General features: G+C 33.8%; 1 protein-coding gene and 1 long non-coding RNA gene across 2 annotated transcripts in view; one reads left to right on the top strand and one right to left on the bottom strand.

Moving 5' to 3' along the window:
- Positions 1-20,232, bottom strand: part of LOC149135568 (uncharacterized) — a 440,654-nt gene that overhangs the window by 248,648 nt on the left and 171,774 nt on the right. The window lies entirely within an intron of this gene.
- Positions 1-20,232, top strand: part of LOC149135569 (myotubularin-related protein 13-like) — a 223,748-nt gene that overhangs the window by 34,019 nt on the left and 169,497 nt on the right. Inside the window, exons 3-5 of the mRNA XM_089351883.1 lie at positions 8,288-8,545; positions 8,693-8,795; positions 10,959-11,075. Coding sequence (XP_089208009.1) covers positions 8,393-8,545; positions 8,693-8,795; positions 10,959-11,075 — 373 coding nt within the window. The 5' untranslated portion in view covers positions 8,288-8,392. The remainder of the gene's footprint in view (positions 1-8,287; positions 8,546-8,692; positions 8,796-10,958; positions 11,076-20,232) is intronic.

Here is a 20,232-nt window from a genome sequence, read left to right as displayed (position 1 = left end):
AGGTTCACAATTCCAGACTTTTTCCTTACCAATAATATCACGTATGCATTATGTGTAACTTTGGTTGTTCATCTTGTTTTATATTTAGCTGTGAACCATGTCTTCACTTCATAGCCTTAGCTTATTTGTGGATATTTACATTCCACCTTTATTCTTGATTTGAAGATTTGTTTTCTTTAAATCCATAAGTACTGGCTTTATTTTCAGTTTAAGAATGCAGATTTATTTCAGATTCCTGATTGCTTTATATCTTAGCTCTCAATCCATGTTGTTTAATTTTATCTCCAAACCTTTCTAGTTTATGAGTCCATAGTTTATTTATCATCTATGAATGAATATTTGTTTAGTTTGTTAGTGTACCAATTAGAAAGAATTATGTTTGCAGGTTGAATGCAAGTTGGAAACAATATTTTGGTTCCTGTGTTTATTGATTTTGGGTTCCACAAATTCATGGAACATTTGGGTTCCCCACTCATCCTTTATGCTCATTTCAGCTCCCTTTTCTGCGATTTCACTAAAAATTTGAAATATTCTCTATCACTTTCTATTGTCTGATGATTATTGGATATTTATTGCTAATTACTAGATAGAAAGTAATTTATTTAGTTGTAATCAGTAATGTATGAGATCTATTTATAAGTATGATGAAGCAAAGTGAGTTGCACATTTGTTTTGTTCATAAAATCTATGAAACAGGAAAGTAATTGGTAGAGGTAAGGCATACAATGTCTGTAGTTGATGTGCCACAAAGTGTCTAGTTGATGTATCTCATATAACATTTGCAAGCATGGGAAACAGGCTTAATATGAATGAATATTTGCTTGAACATGATACACTCAATTGTCAGTCATGTTACACAGGTTGGTGATCAGTTAAAGATTCTGCTCATACTGCAAAAATGTCCTAGGAACCACCCACAATGCTCAGCTGTTCAGAATGCACTGACTATTGATTGTATTCACATTACTTTGCTGCAAGGCTATGTATTTTTTTAAAATACAGATTTATGTACAGATGTAACAGAAATACTGCTGTTACTGATGAACAATATCATATGAAATAATGATGACTAAGAACTTGTTCCTTGATATTTTTTTGTTCATAATGTCAACTTCCCTATTTGGTAGTAAGTAAGCCTGTCATTTCAATGTTCTTTGTAAAAATTATCTAAGGTCTTTCAGTCATGCTGTTTCTGCTGTTCTCTAACTTCACTTTGAAGTATATTGTATGTGAGATAAATGAGGAAATACTTATCCTGTACTTTTATCATTTCAATCAGTGACATATAGTTTAATTAAGTTCAGTAAACAAACTAGGCAGTGTTGGTTGTGTAAAATAGCCAGTAGCATTTGAGAAATATGCTTATGCAGCATTCTAGTTTAACTATTTGTATAAAAGTATTTTTCTGTGTGCTTCAGTTTCAGCAACATTGCTAATGTTTGTGGAAGTTTTAATTCTGCCCTCCTTTGAAATAAAATCGTATCAGTTCTTTTCCTGCAACTTTTTGGTCTAAATTCCAGTACAGGTTTATCTCTGCTCATATTAGTATTAGTTTTCAGTGAAGGTTACTTTGTTATGACTATACTGTACAACTTTACAGTATACTTTAAAATATTATAATCATCTTTTCAAGGAAGTTACCAACAATGCTGTTGATAAAAATTTGTCTGTAAATTTCTGTAACGATGTTAACTGTCTATAAATTTCTTTAATTGTAACAAATGATTTTTTTAACAGTTATCATTACAGATAGATTTGGTTACATGCTTAAGGTTACTGCTAGTTAACAGATGCCTTTCGGAATATCATGAAGGATATTAGAAAAATCGAACCAATCAAACTACAAAACTTTTGCACTCTTATGATGTCTATCTGCATCTAGTTTTTTTTCTTTTTCTGTTTTGTTTTTCCGTAAGACAATTTATCTTGATTAGAAATGATACATTTCTAAATCTCTCAGAGAGACTTAAGCAGTAGTGATACTATAAAGTAGTTGCATGCTGTCAACTTAACATGACAGTCCCAGTAAGGGAATCATACTACTGCTATTTAGCCTTAGGAAGCTGCACTGCTTCCTGTCAGCCTTGACACATTTCCTGTGTCCTTATGTTTACGAGGGGGAGACAAGCACCTCCACTCAGCTAAGCCTGCGTCCAGGGACATATTTCTGAGTTTTTGCTTGTCATCAGCCTGGAGTAGCATGACTTGCTGACTGAAGATGCCTGTCAAGCTCTCGTAAACATAATAATTCTAGTGAAACACATTCACTGATTACAAAATTAGAAATGATACATTTCTAAATCTGAGAGCTTGACAGGCATCTTCAGCCTGCAAGTCATGCTACTCCAGGCTGATGATGAGCAAAAACTCAGAAACATGTCCCTGGATGCAGACTTGGCTGGGTGGAGGTACTTGTCTCCCCCTTGTAAACATAAGGACACAAGAAATGTGTCAAAGCTGACAGGAAGCAGTGCAGCTTCCTAGGGCTAACTAGCAGTAGTATGATTCCCTTAATGGGACTGTCACGTTAAGTTGACAGCATACAACTACTTTAACTTATCTTGAATTTATCTTAAAAAGCTATAAGGAATCATTATCTTTTATCATTTACTTGTTTCAGCTTGCTCTTGGTTTCTTTTGCTGAACCACTAAGTTACATGGATGTAAAGGCACCAACACTAATTGTCAAGTGGTGGTAGAGGACAGACACAAAAATATACACACATATACATATATTATACAATGGGCTCTTTCAGTTTCTGTCTATCAAATCCACTCACAAGGCTTTGGGTCAGCCAGAGGCTATAATAGAAGGCATTTGCCCAAGGTACCACATACTGGGACTGAACCTAGAATCGTGTAGCTGAGAAGCAAACTTCTAACCATGCAGCCACGCCTGTACCTATAAGCCACACTTGTGCCAATTAAACACTTAAGCATGATTTTCCTTAACTGATATATATTTTGTCTCTTTGTTATATATTTGTTAAATGACATGGTTATTATTTTTATTATTTTTCCACATTAAGAATTAAGAATATTGCTATAATTTACTTTTAACTTCGAACATGTTGTAAATTCTAATTGAATAACTTTCTCAATAGTTTGGTAGTTTATATGGTAGAAATGGAATAGTCATTTCGGTTATAGTGACACCTTGAGGCCTGGTCATAATTTAGAGAATTGGAGGAGAATTAAAAGATGCTGGCTAAAATGTGAAGCACCTTGAATATATTTGATATAATGATATAAAAGCTGTATAACTTGCCATATACAGGAAGTTACTTTGATATTGTACCAGGAATTTAGATATATTTATTTATTCCTGTAGATTTCACATGAAGTATTTTAAATATATTAATAGTTATCGCCAAGCTAACATGTCAGTCCAGGAAAATAGGATGAATGCTGCCATTGATTAGCTCCAAGAGGCCATTGCCTCAGCTAGCTATATGACACACAAACCTGTGTCCATTATAACCTTCGAACAGGGGAGGTCAGCAGCTTCCCCTTGCTGGTCTGGCATCTACAGACTAGTTTTGGGGTAATTGTCCCTTATCAATGTAAAGTAGCCGAACCCAGCAGGCATCGCTGCTGACCTCCCCTGTTTGAAGGTTATAATGGACACAGGTTCGTGTGCCACATAGCTAGCTAGAGGCGATGGCCTCTTGGAGCTAATCAACGGCAGCATTTGTCCTATTTTCCTGGACTGCCATGTTAGCTTGGCGATAACTTTTAATATCCAGTACCGCTGCCATAGTCTCCTGTAAAGAGATTTAGAAATATTAATATTTCTATTTTTGAAAACCAGTGGATGTATTCCACTGAATTTAGGTAAATAATCCTTCAGATGGTCAGCAGCGATGCCTGCTGGGTTCGGCTACTCTACATTGATAAGGGGCAATTACCCCGAAACTAGACTGTAGATGCCAGACCAGCAAGGGGAAGCTGCTAACCTCCTCTGTTCGAAAGTTATAATGGACACAAGTTCATGCGTCACATAGCTAGCTAGTGGCGATGGCCTCTTGGAGCTAATCAACAGCAGCATTCATCCTATTTTCCTAGACTGCCATGTTAGCTTGGCGATAACTATTAATATCCAGTACCGCTGCCATAGTCTCCTGTAGAGAGATTTAGAAATATCAATATTTGTATTTTAAATAGTTTTCCTTATTGCAGTCTCTTTTCTATTAGAAGATAGTTTGAATCATTAATTAAATGTCGGGGAGGGTCATTAGTTTAAAAGAGTATTATAATAAAAACCCTTCTCCATATTTGGAAACTATTCATATTGAGAGTCAGTATCATATGAGTTTGTGAAGAAAGATGGCTAAAGACAGTGGGTGATGAATTGATGAATGAAGAATATTGAATTATGAGCAACAAATCTCAACAAATTTCAATGATAAACTCAGCAACACAAGATGTCTTCTGTTTCTTCTCTCATTTTTACAACTGACTCCTGATTCTCTCAAATAGTTACCTTTGTCTCTACAACCCCACTAGTGAGCCTCACAATCTAAAACACTAAACTCTTTGATCCATCCTTTCTTTGAATTGCAAGGTTCTGCAAATCCACTCCTAGTGACTATTTCACCACAGACACTAGTCTAAACATTGTTCAAACTAACCACTATCATTCTTCAGTGGCCATCATCCTTCCTCTTTTGATCGTTAGCCTATTAAAAAAAAATGTCTGAAATACAACTACAGAGATCAAGTGACAGTAATTGGTTAGAGGAAGAGATTTATCTCATCTAAAGACAAATAGAATGTGTATTTGCCTTTTGGGAAAAGTCTACTGACAACAAACAGTAAATGTATTATTGTGTGTATTTATTTAATCAATATTTCATTGACAAATCAGGATATAAAAATGGACACTACCTACTGTCTTTCCAGCCACATCTTATTCTTCTTTACTCCTTGGTAGACTAGTTATCTGAATGATAAAATGTTTTTTAAAAATCACTATTCGTAAGCGCAAGCATGGCTGTGTAGTTAGATGCTAGCTTCTGAAACAAGATAAGAGATAAAAGGTATTCTCTTTAAAGTTTTCTATGTGTGCAACGACCACTGATTCAGATCTCTTCAAGAAAGTCTCAATAGGTTAAATAACTTATATTTAACCTATTTATTTTCAGTTGCAGCACAATTTTATCATTGTCTGTATTTCACTGTTATGCAGTTCCATACCATTTTATTTATAGCTTATATTCCAATATATTTGTGTTGGAATATAAACTAGAAAAAAATACCCAACAAAAATGAAAAAAAAAAAACATTTCCAACTTAAAGAACGGTATCTTCACTTTTTCCAGCTGCTTGGTTCCATTTTCAGTGCTATTTATGGTACCAAAGTAGATAAATTTACTTCAGTAACACAAATTTTGATTGTTCTCTTTGAGTGTAACACCAAGAGTGATAATGGCTTCATGTTCTTACCTTTTTATACAACTAGCAACCACAGGCAGTATTTCTGGTGTAGTTAAACCCTTCATTCTACATCAGTTCATCCAGACATCATTTACCTTTTACAGACCCAGTATTTGCTCTTTGTCTGTTCTCTTCCTACTCACTGTGCAAAGTCTTACTCAAATGACAGCAGGCCTTGGGAGTCCTCTGTTTTTAATTTGTATCCATGTTCATTCTTCCTCTATTTGGTGTGTGTGTACGCGTGCGCATGTGTGTTGTATAGAAATGACAGTGTCATCATCATCATTTTAATGTCCACTTTTCCATACTCCATGGAATTTGTTGAGGCAGATTTTCTACTTATGGATGCCCTTCCAGTTGCCAGCCCTCACCTATTTCCATAGCCAGACATGTTTTTGTAGAATGGTGGATATGAAATACACAGCTTATATGAAAGTGACAGTCATTTACAACTATCAGCTAATGTCAAGTTGACACAAACATACACTCACATATGATGGGCTTCTTTCAGTTTCTGTCTACCAAATGCATTCACAAGGCTTTATAGTAGAAGACATTTGTCTGAGATGCCATGTAGTGAAACTGAACCCAAAACCATGTGGCTGGGAATCATATTTCTTAACCAATCAGCCATGCTTGCCCCTGTATGTGTTGTAATGACTGTGTAAGAAAGTGTGTGTGTGTGTGTGTGTGTGAAAGAGAGGGATACAGAAGTGATTCTGTGTGTATGCATATGTAGATACATGACTGATGGTAGATATCCAACTGTGGATTCCTTAATGATTACCTCTGGAAATAGAGAAGACATCATCTCAATGCTGTTCTTTAAGTTTTACTGACCACTACCTATTGCTAACAGTGCTCTCTGTGTTAATGTAGAAAACTAAATTCTTGTTTGCCATCTATATTTGTTGATGGATGTTTTCTAATGTTAAGAACAGAAATTGTTCATTGGAAAATGGAACTAACTTCTACATCTTCAGATAACAGACCAATAAACTGTAAAAATAAAGAAAAATATTGATAAAAATCTATTATATAACACTGGAGGAAGTATCAGGAAGTAATTGTGGTGGATAGGTGAGGAAAAGAGGAATAAACCAAAAGAATTTTGGTGGCTAGCTACTGGATACTGATTATGTCATCAATGGTACTATTGACCCTACTTTGGCACCTTTTCACATGGCATGAACTACTCTTATATTCCTCCACACCTGTCTTATTACCAAACTACAAAACTAATACTTTTCTCTCTGGAATCAGAAAATAACAGTTGTGAAAGGTTTCAAACATTTATATGTATGAATAACATGGTTACCAAGTATGTTGCAAGACATAAACCCCTCAACTGGCAGTAGGGAATTAATATTGATGGGGTGTGGATTTGTGACAGACGGTCAGATTAAAGGTATAAAAACAAGGTGAAGTTTCCTTCTCGAGTCATACTGACTCCTAAGGGCCAGTTTCCTGGTTTCCATGGCGTATATATTGGATGGGACACTGGTGCGTCACAGGATTACTCATTTTTGCCCACTGATTGGACTGGAGCAACGTGAATTAAAGTGTTTTGTTCAAGAACACAAAACGTCACCAGGTCCAGGAATTGAAACCACAATCTTACGACCATGAGTCCAACACCCTAACCACCAAGCTACATGCTTCCACTAGATTAAAGGTATAGAAATTCATTGATAAGTGTCTTGGTGTAGGGTAGATACATGGATACCCCAGTTGGAAAAAAAAGGAGGGTGAGTTAGAGAGTAAGATAAAGACAATGATAGTGGGAAAGATGATGGCAAAGGTGTGTTGGGACATGCCTTTGAGTGACATTAGGAGTGGAGAGAATAGGTGAAATGATACAATGGTTTGGACCAGGCGAGTGGGAAAGATTGAGGTGATTGTAGTAAATGATGGAGAGAAATATAGAAGAGGCTCAAGGGTAGGAGTTATGGTAGATGTGTGAGGGTGTTGAGGGCAGTAGCAAGCGAGGTGTTAATGATGGTGATTTACTGAAAGACTATTGTTCAGCCTGATTTTAAACTAGGTTGAATAGAAGTGCCACAGAGCAGAATAGAAGCACCACAAAAACTTATGTTGAATATCTAATGATGCAAAACACACTAACACTGTTAGAAAATGAGGAAGCAGTGAAAGATACTGTGTGAGGATTGTGTTCATTGTGATTGGTGAGGCATGGTTGTGTCATTAAAAAGTTTGCTTCACAACCCTGTGGTTTCAGGTTCAATTCCATTGCATAGCATTTTGAGGAAGTCTCTTCTACTATGATATCTGATTGACTAAAATCTTCTGAGAGAATTTGGTGGATGAATAGGAAGCCCGTTGTGTGTGCATGTACTCATGTGTCCTTGTCTTGACATTTATGTGCTGTTTGTAAACAAAGACATAGTTCATGCAAAATTGGCATCATATGCTGCAAGTTTTCATGAAAATATGTCCACACATTGAGCTGTCCATATCTGAAGGACTTGAGATGCTAATACTTTGCTTGGAAACAGGTAAGGACTGGCAATAGGAAGAGATAGCCAGCCATAGAATATCTGTCTCAAAGCGCTTCACCTGATCTATGGATGCATGGAAAAGTGAATGTTAAAACAATTATGATACTTATTAAATAGAAAGGGAAGTTAGTAAATTAAGAAAGTGTCTACATGTTGGAATGTTTTCTGTAAGACATTGTTCAAGCTGTGTGTTCTTTTGGACAAAATCTTGATAGACAACACTGTCCAGCCCAATGTGGCTTGCTACTAAAAGTAATAATTTGTCATTTATAAATATTAACTTTTGTATAATTTTTAATTTAATCTAAATTTGTTTCATCACTGTTTTACAGTTTTGTCAGCCAGCAGGATGGCAGTTATCAACACAAAGATTGCAGCCCACATTTTTTGCAGCTGTGTTGACAGACATTGATGCTGACAGACATTATTGTGCATGCATGACATTCAATGAAGCAGTTGCCATGACACCCACCAAACCAGATGATGAAGAGGAAGAACAAGATGGTTCAGGCTTGGTGCATCATTCATTGATGTTTGCTCCTAAAACCATCCTGCTTGTTTCTCGAATGAATAACTTTGAGGCTTTAAAGGTAACAGATTGGTATAAAAATTATTCCATTAAATCCATTCTTCTTGAACAAATTTTTATGAGAGATTTTTTGTTTTTGGTGCCATTCCACTCCACATCTTCCTTTTATTTAAAAGATAAAGAAGATATTTTTCAATTCCTTTTTCAGAACTGTCTTGGCATCATATATACTGTGTTTATTGAAAATTTACAATATAGTTTGGAAACTATAATTGGCAATATTTTGGGCTGTGTGCATGTTCCGCCTTCTGGTAAGTATTTATTTTTTTTAAATACAAATCACCTGCTAAGGTATAAGATTCTCTATAAATCTATTTTACCATTGATTTTTGATAGCCACTGATTTCTTAAGTTACATATATATTTTAAAATAATGTTTTCAATTTATGTTTTTGGTTCCTTTTTACTATTATATATTCTCCGATACTTGATTTTTTACACCTTCCAGAAGTAGATATTTTCTGCAATCAAATATATCTCGCATTGTTCTAGTTGTTCAGTAAGTGGAGCTTTACACTATTATCTCAATAAATACACGAAGACAATATTCCATATTTCTTCCTCATGGAATCTCCTCTTTCCTGATAAGTACATTTTTATTAATCAGATCTTATAGAATAGTGAAATAATCAATATTATATATTATCATTGTTAGTTGCTCTATCATAAGCAATGGCATTTGTTCTCAAGTTCACTTTTTCTTTTCTTAATGTCAGCTAAACACAAGCTTATTTATGTTTGCCTAATTTAATGTGAATATTTATAGTGCTTGAATGATAAATCCTTTTTGTTAAACTTGTCCAAATTATTCTGTACAAATTATTTCATTGTAATATTTTTAATGAAATAACAGTCCATGTGTTTCAATTAATTCTGAAAATAATTAATTAGATTGAGTTAGTAAATTTGCCCTCACTAGGCCTGTGATAGGAATATAAAAATTTCTGACAATAACAGGTGCAAATTTCAATATGAATACTGGGCAGTTTTGTATCATAAAACCAGTGATGCTCTCAGTTGGATTGATGTCAGAATGGTTACTATTACACCTGTCCTAATTATTTTAAGATTTTAATATAGCTTCTAAACTAAGTATCTTTTACCATAAACTCATGACGTATTTTACTTTGCAAATATAATTATGTATCCAGAAATCATTTAATCAGCTATGCTACATACAGCTTGAGACTGTCTTTATAAACTCATTGGGTAGTCATATAATATTGTCAGTCCACAAGCAAGTACTACACGCTTTGACAGTGAATAATTTTGTTATTGAATTTTATACTTTTCTGTCTTTGTAAACTTTCTAGTGTTTGTTAGTTGAATTTCCAGTAATGTTACTAACACAAGTAAATGAGTGAATGAATTAATTTTAATTAGTCTTAAGCACCAGAGTTGATTTTAACTTTAAATTAAAATTTTTGTTATTTTGATGATTTGATATAGTCAAAGAGTATTGTATTGATTAGTAGACACACTAATTACTGATTACTATTTTATTTATGTAGTATATAGATGACTACATTGTTATAGACAGTCTATAGATGGGACTAATTTAATGTTTTCACTATTTTTTACATTTATTTTTATATATTTGCATATTTAATGTTGGTGTTGGATGATTGACCAATATGGTAATGGGTTTACAAGTTGCTACTACATGTTGTGTGGGACTTCTGATAATTGTATTACTTCTGTGTACTTAAGTCTGTCTGCAGAGAGACATATTCCATTTTCACTTAGTAACTAAAAGCATGAAGCATAGGAAAAACAGAACTCATTCTAAAAATATGCAAATTTGCAAAATCTCCCACTCCTTTTAACATGTAAAAGGTAGATGTTAAACTAGGGGAAAGGTAAACCACACAAAAACCTGTTATAAATGTGATTATTGAATTAGTTTTCTACATCCACCTACAATACAATGATATTGCAATCATTCTGTAACATCAACTTTCAGCTAAGCTAGATAACTAAAATGATTGTGAGGTTATTGTACAACACATACTCTTTTACTTATTTCAGTCATTTGACTGTGGCCATGCTGGAGCACCACCTTTAGTCGAGCAAATCGACCCCAGGACTTATTCTTTGTAAGCCTAGTATTTATTCTATCGGTCTATTTTGCTGAACTGCTAAGTTACGGGGATGTAAACACACCAGCATTGGTTGTCAAGCAATGTTGGGGGGACAGACACACACACACACACAAACATATATATATACATATATACAATGGGCTTCTTTCAGTTTCCGTCTACTAAATCCACTCACAAGGCTTTGGTTGGCCCGAGGCTATAGTAGAAGACACTTGCCCAAGGTGCCACGCAGTAGGACTGAAGTTACTTACCACACAGCCACTCCTAAGTTTTTTTGAAATGTGATTTTTTTCTGATTATTTTCTTTTGCAGGTGGTCCTCAGGTCCGTTTCTCAATTGGTGGTGGTGATCGACAAGCTTTGCAACCTCCACTAAGTAATACTATTCCTGTCACAAATTCATCAGTTGCATTGCTTTTCAGCCAATTTGGTAAGCTTTATCATTATTTTTATTATTAGTATTAGTATAATTAAAGCGGTGAGTTGGTAGAATTGTTAGCATGCTAGGTGAAATGCTTAGCGGCATTTTGTCTGTCTTCGTGTTTTGAGCTCAAATTCTGCCGAAGTCGATTTTGCCTTTCATCTTTTTGGGGTCAATAAAATAAGTACCAGTTAAGTACTGGGGTTGATGTAATCAACTTGCCCCCTCCCAGAAATTGCTAGCCTTGTGTCAAAATTTGAAATCATCATCATCATCATCATTATTATTACTACAAAGGCTGCAAGCCAGAAAAATGTTCAGTAAAATGTGGCATTTCATCCATATATTTATGTTTATATATATATAAGTGTATGTGTGTGTGTGTATATATATGTGTGTGTTTGTATATATGTATATCTACTACATATGTGGAAAATTGGTGTGAATTTGTTTGTGGCATTGTTAGCTAACTCCTACATCATTTTATTAATTTTGGTAAAACTTAACATGTGAGTAGAACTCATGCTGTCTGGAAACCTTGTGACATACTTAGATTGTTGAAAAAATCAATAATACGGCCCCTGGAAAGGGATCTTTATATCTACCTCATATAACTAAATTTTTTTTAAACACTCAAGGGAAATAACCCATAGCACCTACACTTACAGTTGGTAGTTTTCAGCGAAGTGATCAATGTTTGATTCTCATGATCAGCAGACCTAATTCTGCATTTCACTACTCACAGTTTTGAACTGATAAACCTTATTATTGCACTTTCTTGATGCATGCACACTTTCAATGCCAATAACTCTGATAATTCTGCATTTTTCCAGTTAGAATTTTATGATGACACTATTTAAATTTTTCATTCCAGAATGTATTTGATAAGTGTGTCCCAATACAATGAATTCCTACTTTGAATGCTTAAAATTCTTGAAAAATGAAACCAAACTTCAACACCACATTCAGTTGGGACACCCTGTATCACTTATACTTATTTTACAAATCGTAATAATTATTGCTTATTAACAGTTCATATGACATTTTCATGAAACTAATTGAACCATCGAATTTAGAAATATTTTACAGGTTTCATTGTTTATGTTCGATTACTTTGAATATTGATTTTTCATGTGTCCAATTTCTAATTTTTGCAGACTATATTACCTTTATACTTTATTTTACACAAGAGTAGAACTCATGTCTGGAAACCTCATGACATACTTAGATTGTTAAAAAAAAACAATAATAGGGCCCCTCCAATAGATCCTTCTATCTACTACATATTACTGATATTTTATTTAAACAACCCAAGGGAAATAACTCATACCACCTGCATTTTTAAGCGAAGCAATCAATATTTGATTCTCACGATCAGCTGACCTAATTCTGCATTTCACTACTCAGAGTTTTGAACTGCTAAACATTATTACTGCACTTATTTGATTTGAATCTTAAACCTTAAAGACTACATTCACACATTTTTATGCATACATACTTTTTTTAATGCCCATTACTCCGATAATTCTGCACTTTTACAGTTACCCTTTTTCCATGACACTAGATAAATTTTTTATTCCACAACGTATTTGTAGTGGCTTCATGCAGGCATAGCATGGATTCGATCCTTGATTGCCAAATTTCACTTAACACTTCAGCACTTTTCTTGTGGTAAAACAATAGCTTTTCTGTGAATGACAGCAGTTATACATTTCCCAGATGAGGTTGTGAGTTATACATTTCCCAATAAGGTTGTGAGTTCAATTCCTGGACTGGGCTGCGTGTTGTGTTCTTGAGCAAGACACTTTATTTTGTGTTGTTCCAGTTAACTCAACTGTAGAAATGAATTGCGACATCATTGGTGCCAAGCTGCATCGGCCTTTGTCTTTCCCTTGGATAACATCAATAGTGTGGAGAGGGGAGGCTGGTTTGCATGGGCAACTGCTGGCCTTCCACGAACAACTTTGCCCTGACTTGTGCCTCGGAGGGTAACTTTCTAGGTGCAATCACATGGTCATTCATGACCGAAGGGAGTCTCCTCATATATGTATATGTGCATATATATATATATATATATATGTGTGTGTGTGTGTGTGTGTGTGTGTGTGTGTGTGTGTGTGTGTGTGTGTGTATATATGTATATATGAATATATGTGTATATAAAAGAGACCACTAAGTGGACTGCTAATGTGCTAGAAGAAGATCACTTAAAAATTCTCATATATATGTGTGTGTGTTTATATATATGTATGTATACATATACATATGTATATATATGTACATATGTGTGTGTATATATGTATGTGTACATATACATATGTATATATGCATTTATATATGTTTGTGTATATGTATACATGTGTGTGTATATATGTATGTATATATATGTATGAGATAAAAGACCGAGGCTCTGTATAATATAGAATATTTATAAATAGAATGTCTTACAGCTGTTTCCAGGATATTTATTATATCCCTTCATCGGAGGCGGTGTGAGAGGATGATTAAGCAATAGTTAGTTTAGTTAAGATAGGAAATAGAGTGTGAATGTAGAGATATTGTATTTGTAAATCCAATGTTTAGGCAGAATGGTATACATATAAGATTCCAATAATCACTCATAATCTATCTATCTATCTATCTATCTATATATATATATATATATATATATATATATATATATATATATATATGTGTGTGTGTATGTGTGTATAAATATATATATCTATATGTATATGTATAAATATATGTATATGTGATAATTTAGAACAAACAGTAAAAGGTTGTCATTATAGTACTCAGAGTTTCAGATGTTGGAGCGAAGAGCTACAATGCATTCTCGTCAGCTATTAATAGCAATATATGCTATGAAAAACCGTTGAATAAAAGGGAAGTTACTCTAATCGGTGGTAAAAGAAAAAAACACAAAATACATTGACATAAATACAAAATACATTGACATTCACATCTACCTACATACACACTCACACAAACATGTATACATACACATACACAAACGTGTATGCACATATGTATACATACACACATATCCACACACACAGGCACACTGTATATATATATAAAAATATGTGTGTGTGTGTACACAACCTCATCCTCATATACACATAGGTGTTTACATGGATACATACAAGATTACATATATATTTAGACATTTATACATATAAATATACGTATATATATATATACGTATATATATAACAGTCTGTTAAAGTCTGTCATACCGGCCATGACGAAGGGAAATAGCCCAGAAACTCGAGTCGCCTTTATATATATATATTTATATTTATATATTTATATATTTGATCCTTTATATTGAACACTCAATATTTCATCTACATTCAATACTTTCTTTCATGGTGCCATCCATTTTTATTTTATTTTATTTTATATTGTATATTGTATATTGTATATCATATATATTGTATATTCCATATTCTATACCCCACATTAGTTCTGCAGGAATATAAATAAAACATAAAAAACAGACAGTGTTGGAACTCTTTTAAGCAAAATAATATATTCCTCTATACACAATCATACAAAAAACCCCACCTTTTTTGTATTTATTTTTACTCGCATATATATATATATATATATATATATATATATATATATATATGGACATTCATTCACACTCCTGCATACACACATATACAAACATATGCATATCTGCATAAATGAAGGGGACGTGTGCATGAAAGTCGCACATATGCACCGGATGCAGTCCTATACTCATATACATAGACATACACATATATACACATGCACACACATATACATATGAAATATATACATGCTTATAGATATACTCACACACATACACATTTGCACAATTAAAAAAAAAAAAAGAAAAACATGAAAAAATATATATAAAAATTAAAAATTAATTAGAAAGTATATGAGAAAGCTTGTGCAGGAGGTTAACGTCTATGTATTGTGGGAATATGGTTGCGTGTATTTTTACTCTTTTCTCTTTTTTCTCTTTCTACGTATTAGAGTAACTTCTCTTTTATTCAACAGTTTTTCATAGCGTCTGTTGCTATTAATAGCCGAAGAGAATGCATTGTAGCTCTTCACTCTGGCATTTTAAACTCCAAGTACTATAATGGCAACATTTTACCGCTTGTTATAAATTATAAATTATAATCTTCTATTTATCTAATATCGAGGTCTCATTTATTATTATTATTTATATATATATATATATATATATATATATATATATATATATATATATATGTATATGTGTATATATATATATACGTATATGTATATATGTGTATGTATATATATATATGTGTATATATGTATATATATGTATGTATATATATATGTATGTATGTATATATCTATATCTATATCTTGTATTTATAGATCTCTACCAAAAATTTGGTAAAAATATTGTACCTATTATCAACGTAGCAAAGTTCTCATATGAAAGGTTGTTAATCATACAATTTTGTGTGCATATCAATTTAAATAGGAGCTATAACGTGATCCATCGTAAAAACTTGTTTAATGACCTATGCACATTTTGATGCAATATCCCTACTCACTCCTGTATGTTATAAAAAATGGAATATTGTATCTCTTCAGGGTCAGATTTGATTAATTCATAGCAGACAGTAAATAACAGACAGCATTAATAGTTGTCCTTAAATTACATGTGTATAAACAGGTTGAAATGACATGAAACATATTAACACTGCATACAATATCGGTTATTTACTGTCTGCTATGAATTAATCAAATCTGACCCTGAAGAGATACAATATTCCATTTTTTATAACATACAGGAGTGAGTCGGGATATTGCATTGAAATGTGCATAGGTCATTAAACAAGTTTTTACGATGGATCGCGTTATAGCTCCTATTTAAATTGGTATCTATCTCTCTCTCTCTCTCTCTCTCTGTATATATATATATATATATATATATATATATATATATATATATATATAAAACCCGCTGTAACCCACTCCTTTTTTAGAAAGTTTGAGTGACTCTACACAAAGAGGAAGATACAGCTGAAAAGATGGAACTTTACCCGTTGGAGTTTTCTCAAAAAAATATACATATCCCTGCACAGAAGCAATATCTTAAAAGTCTTATAGAGAAAACAGAAGAGTTTGTTTGGAGATTGAGATGGAAAGCCTTCTTCTTTGATACTAAACAAAAAGCAAACGGAAACAAATACGGACTTAAATTTTCCAGGAATCCACCACCTATTCCGGAATTAGAAGCCTTCGAAAAAGACATTTTCAATCTTATTAAAAAAATTAGATTCCGTAAATATACCAACCATCCACAGAGAGATATGAAAGAAAAAATTAAAGAAATCAACAACTCGAATAAGATCTTTGTTAATTCCGACAAGACAAAAAACTTGTATGCAGTTGATAAGGACGTTTACAAGCGTCTAATTTCGAATAGCATCAAAGATACATACAAAAAAGATAACTCAAATTTAAACAAAGAGGTGAATTTGGAGGCAAGAAGAATAGCTAACAATCTTAAGATTAGCAATAGAATAGAATACCTTCCCCCCCCCCCCCCGACCTGCTTTTATTACCCTAAAAGACCATAAAGCCAATTTTAATAGAAGCCCCAAATGTAGATTGATTAATCCAGCAAAAACTGAAATAGGGATTATTAGCAAATATATTTTAGATCGAATTTTAACTAAGTTAGTGATTTAAATTTATGGATTTGGAAGAATAATAAGTCAGTAATAGATTGTTTTAAAGGGATTAGCCCTAAACATAGCTGCAAATTTACGCAGTTCGATATTGTTGATTTTTACCCATCAATATCCAGACCTTTGCTCCTGAAAGCATTAGAATTCGCCAAACAGTATGTCAACATTGATAGCTCGGAAATAGATATTATCATACATGCAAGAAAATCACTTTTTCATGAGGAATCCACCTGGATTAAAAAGAGTGAGGATTCTCTTTTCGATGTACCAATGGGGGCATATGACGGGGCTGAGTTATGTACGCTTATAGGAGCTTACATTTTGCACAATCTGAAGCTAGAATTCCCATTTATAGACGCAAGATTGTATAGGGATGACAGCCTTATAGTCACCCATATTTTTAAATGGTCACAAATTAGATAAACTTAGGAAGGATCTAATTGCTTTCTTCCAAAGGATAGGCTTGCAGATTACAATAGATACTAACCTCAAAAAAGTAGATTTCTTAGATGTAAATTTAGACTTGAATTCAGATATATTTAAACCTTACCGTAAGCCTTATGATAAACTGTCCTATATTAGCAGAGAATCCAACCATCCGCCCGTTATTCTTAGAAACTTAGTAACACAGGTAGGCGAATATCGACAATTTCTGTGGATGAGGCAACATTCCATAACGCAGCACTTTATTATAATAGTGGATTTTCTTAGAGGATCCAGTACACCCGGTCTAATCCTAGCAGCAACGCAGCACGTAGAACTAGGATTAGGAAAGTTTTGTGGTTCAACCCAGCTTTCAATATAGCCGTAAGAACTAATATAGGTAAGGAATTTTAAAAATTAGTCTCTAGGCACTTTCAACCTGATCATAAGTTTTATAGAATATTCAATAGAAGAACGCTTAAGATCAGTTATTCTTGCTGCAAAAACTTTACCTCTTTGATTAGCCAGCACAAGAAGAAGATAATTGCCAAAAACCATAATGCCAACTCGTTTACAAAAAGCTGCAATTGCAAAGATGGAACCTCCTGTCCGTTGGAAGGGAGATGTCTAGAAAAAGGTATGTGTATAGAGCCAAAGTCCAGATAGAAGGCTCGTACGATAATAGAACTTATACAGGGGCTACGGAAAATTCATTCAAAACCAGGCTTTATTCGCACAGAAAATAGGACAAAGACTAGCCTGGCAAAATACGTCTGGCAATTAAAAGAATACGAAGCCCGACCTTTCAACGTGACATGGAAGATTTTAGGTAGAGCTTCACCTTACAGGCACGGTGCCCATAAAAGACCAATTAAATGTGAGTTGTGTTTGTTAGAAAAATTCCATATCTTATTCCAAGATAAGAAAGCTCCGAACCAAAGATGCGAACTTTTAAATTCATGTATATATGCATCCAAATTTAAAATGTCGGCGAATAACATACCACATGGGTAGTATATATTTTTGATAATGTTTGACTCCTCGTAACCATTGTGCAATCTAACTATTGGATTTGTGCCACATTATACATGATTTATTTCGCTTTGCAAGAATATTGTATAGATCCCTACGTCATTTTAAGAAAACCTTCAACTGTTATATGCATAACTTTTCTTTTTTCTTGTTTTACTTTACTTTATTTTATTTTATTTGTATTTATTTTAAAATACTTTGTAAACAAATTTAACAGTTTTTATGGACGGTTCGATATATGGAATTCTATTATGCATGTATTTTTGCCCAATTTTAACTTTTATACACTCAGCAATTTCTTAAAAAGTTGTCTGCATATATACGCTGATACCTAAAAGTTTTTTATTGTGGATGTCTGTATTGTAGCAATGCATATGTATTCATATGTGTGCGTTTATGCTTACGTATAGGGCCTAGGTTTACACTTGTGCACATACAATAATGATTTCGTGTGTGTGCGTCTTTGTGTATGCAAGGGTATGAGTGTATGCTTATATTTATTCACACATACATACAGTTATTCGTGTGTGTGCATTTATGTTATATATGAGAATGTGCGCTCAGGTTTACACACATACATACTTGAATGTGTGCATACGCATGTATACAGTTATGTTTGTTTGTATTTGTGTACATATCCCTATATATCTGTATGCATGATGCTAATATACATTTTTTGTATACACATATATACGCAATCCAATTTTGTGTATGTTTGTTATATACGCTACACTTCCTCCTTGCTATCTTTCCTTCTTTCTCTCTTTCTCTATTTCTTTCTTCCCCTCTTTCCTTCCTTCTTTCTCTCCTTTCTTCCTTTCTTCCTTCCTTTCTTTCTTTCCTTCTTTCTCTCTTTCTACATTAGTAACATCCTTATTGATAAGTTACTCTCCCTCCTCCACTCCATAAGGTTAAGATGCACTCACTATTACCAACACTGTATAGTTTTCGTGCGCGAGATTGATTGCGTGCATATGTGTATGTTATATACATGCGTATTCGTGCATAATAATAATAATAAGAAGAAGAAATGAAAAATTTTATCATATGTACAGCATTGTCCTGGAAGAAATTTAGGTTCATGTTCATTCACAAATACAGCCAAGTCTGTGATGTCATAATTTGTCTCTCTTGCTATGTCTCTTGAAGTTAAATCATTAATTTGACAGTTTGTTTTTTGGCAGTCCAGAGCCAGACTCTTGCAAATTTTTGCCTCCCATGGCTAAAACTTGATCCTCAATTTCAATTATTGCTTGGTTAAAAATTGTTTCAGAGAACTGAATATTGATGTCTGGGTTTGCTTGTTGAGAACTGCATACTTTAAGTCCTCAGCTATGTCCTCACGATGTTTCATCCAAAGCTGTAGGAGACTGCCAAGTTGACACATGTTCAGTATGATTGCAAAAAGGTTATGGAGTTTCCTTGGAGAATCTGATCTTGATGCTTCAGTCAATGCAAAGTCCCAGCTCTCATCATTCTGCTTGGCTTGGGGGAACACTGTAAATTCTTGCAAGAGCGTCAGCCCCACATTTCCTCTTGTACCATTTATTGTTTCTCCACGTGTAATATTTGGATAATTGTGGGTAAAAGAGTTTTCTTGCATCTTCATCTACTTGACACAACTTAAAACTTCATCTACTTGACACAACTTGGAGAAAATGCTTGTTGCAAGGCTGGACACTCAGATGAATGATGGCTGGGTGCCTCTGATGAATGGGGAAATTGAAGATGCGCCAAAAATCCACATTGGTAGTTATGTATTTTCCTCTGTCATGCTGTGCATCTTCGTCATTTTTATTTATCTGCTGACTGCCATCCTGCATAAGAGTGTATGTTGCAGCATCTAAACCTTTGTTTATATATTTGCAAACATACTTGATAGAGTTAAGAGTTGCAGAATTCAACATTAACTCTGGTCATCTGATCATCTACTGATTGTTTACACCTACCCCAACTTCTCTTGTAGAGTTAGTGTGTGAGAACATTGTTCT

This window comes from Octopus bimaculoides, chromosome 5 (assembly GCF_046866305.1).
Source record: "Octopus bimaculoides isolate indiv1 chromosome 5, ASM4686630v1, whole genome shotgun sequence".
Taxonomy (NCBI): Eukaryota; Metazoa; Mollusca; class Cephalopoda; order Octopoda; family Octopodidae; genus Octopus; species Octopus bimaculoides.
Note: the sequence above shows the minus strand (reverse complement) of the source record. Positions and strands in the feature narration are given on the sequence as shown.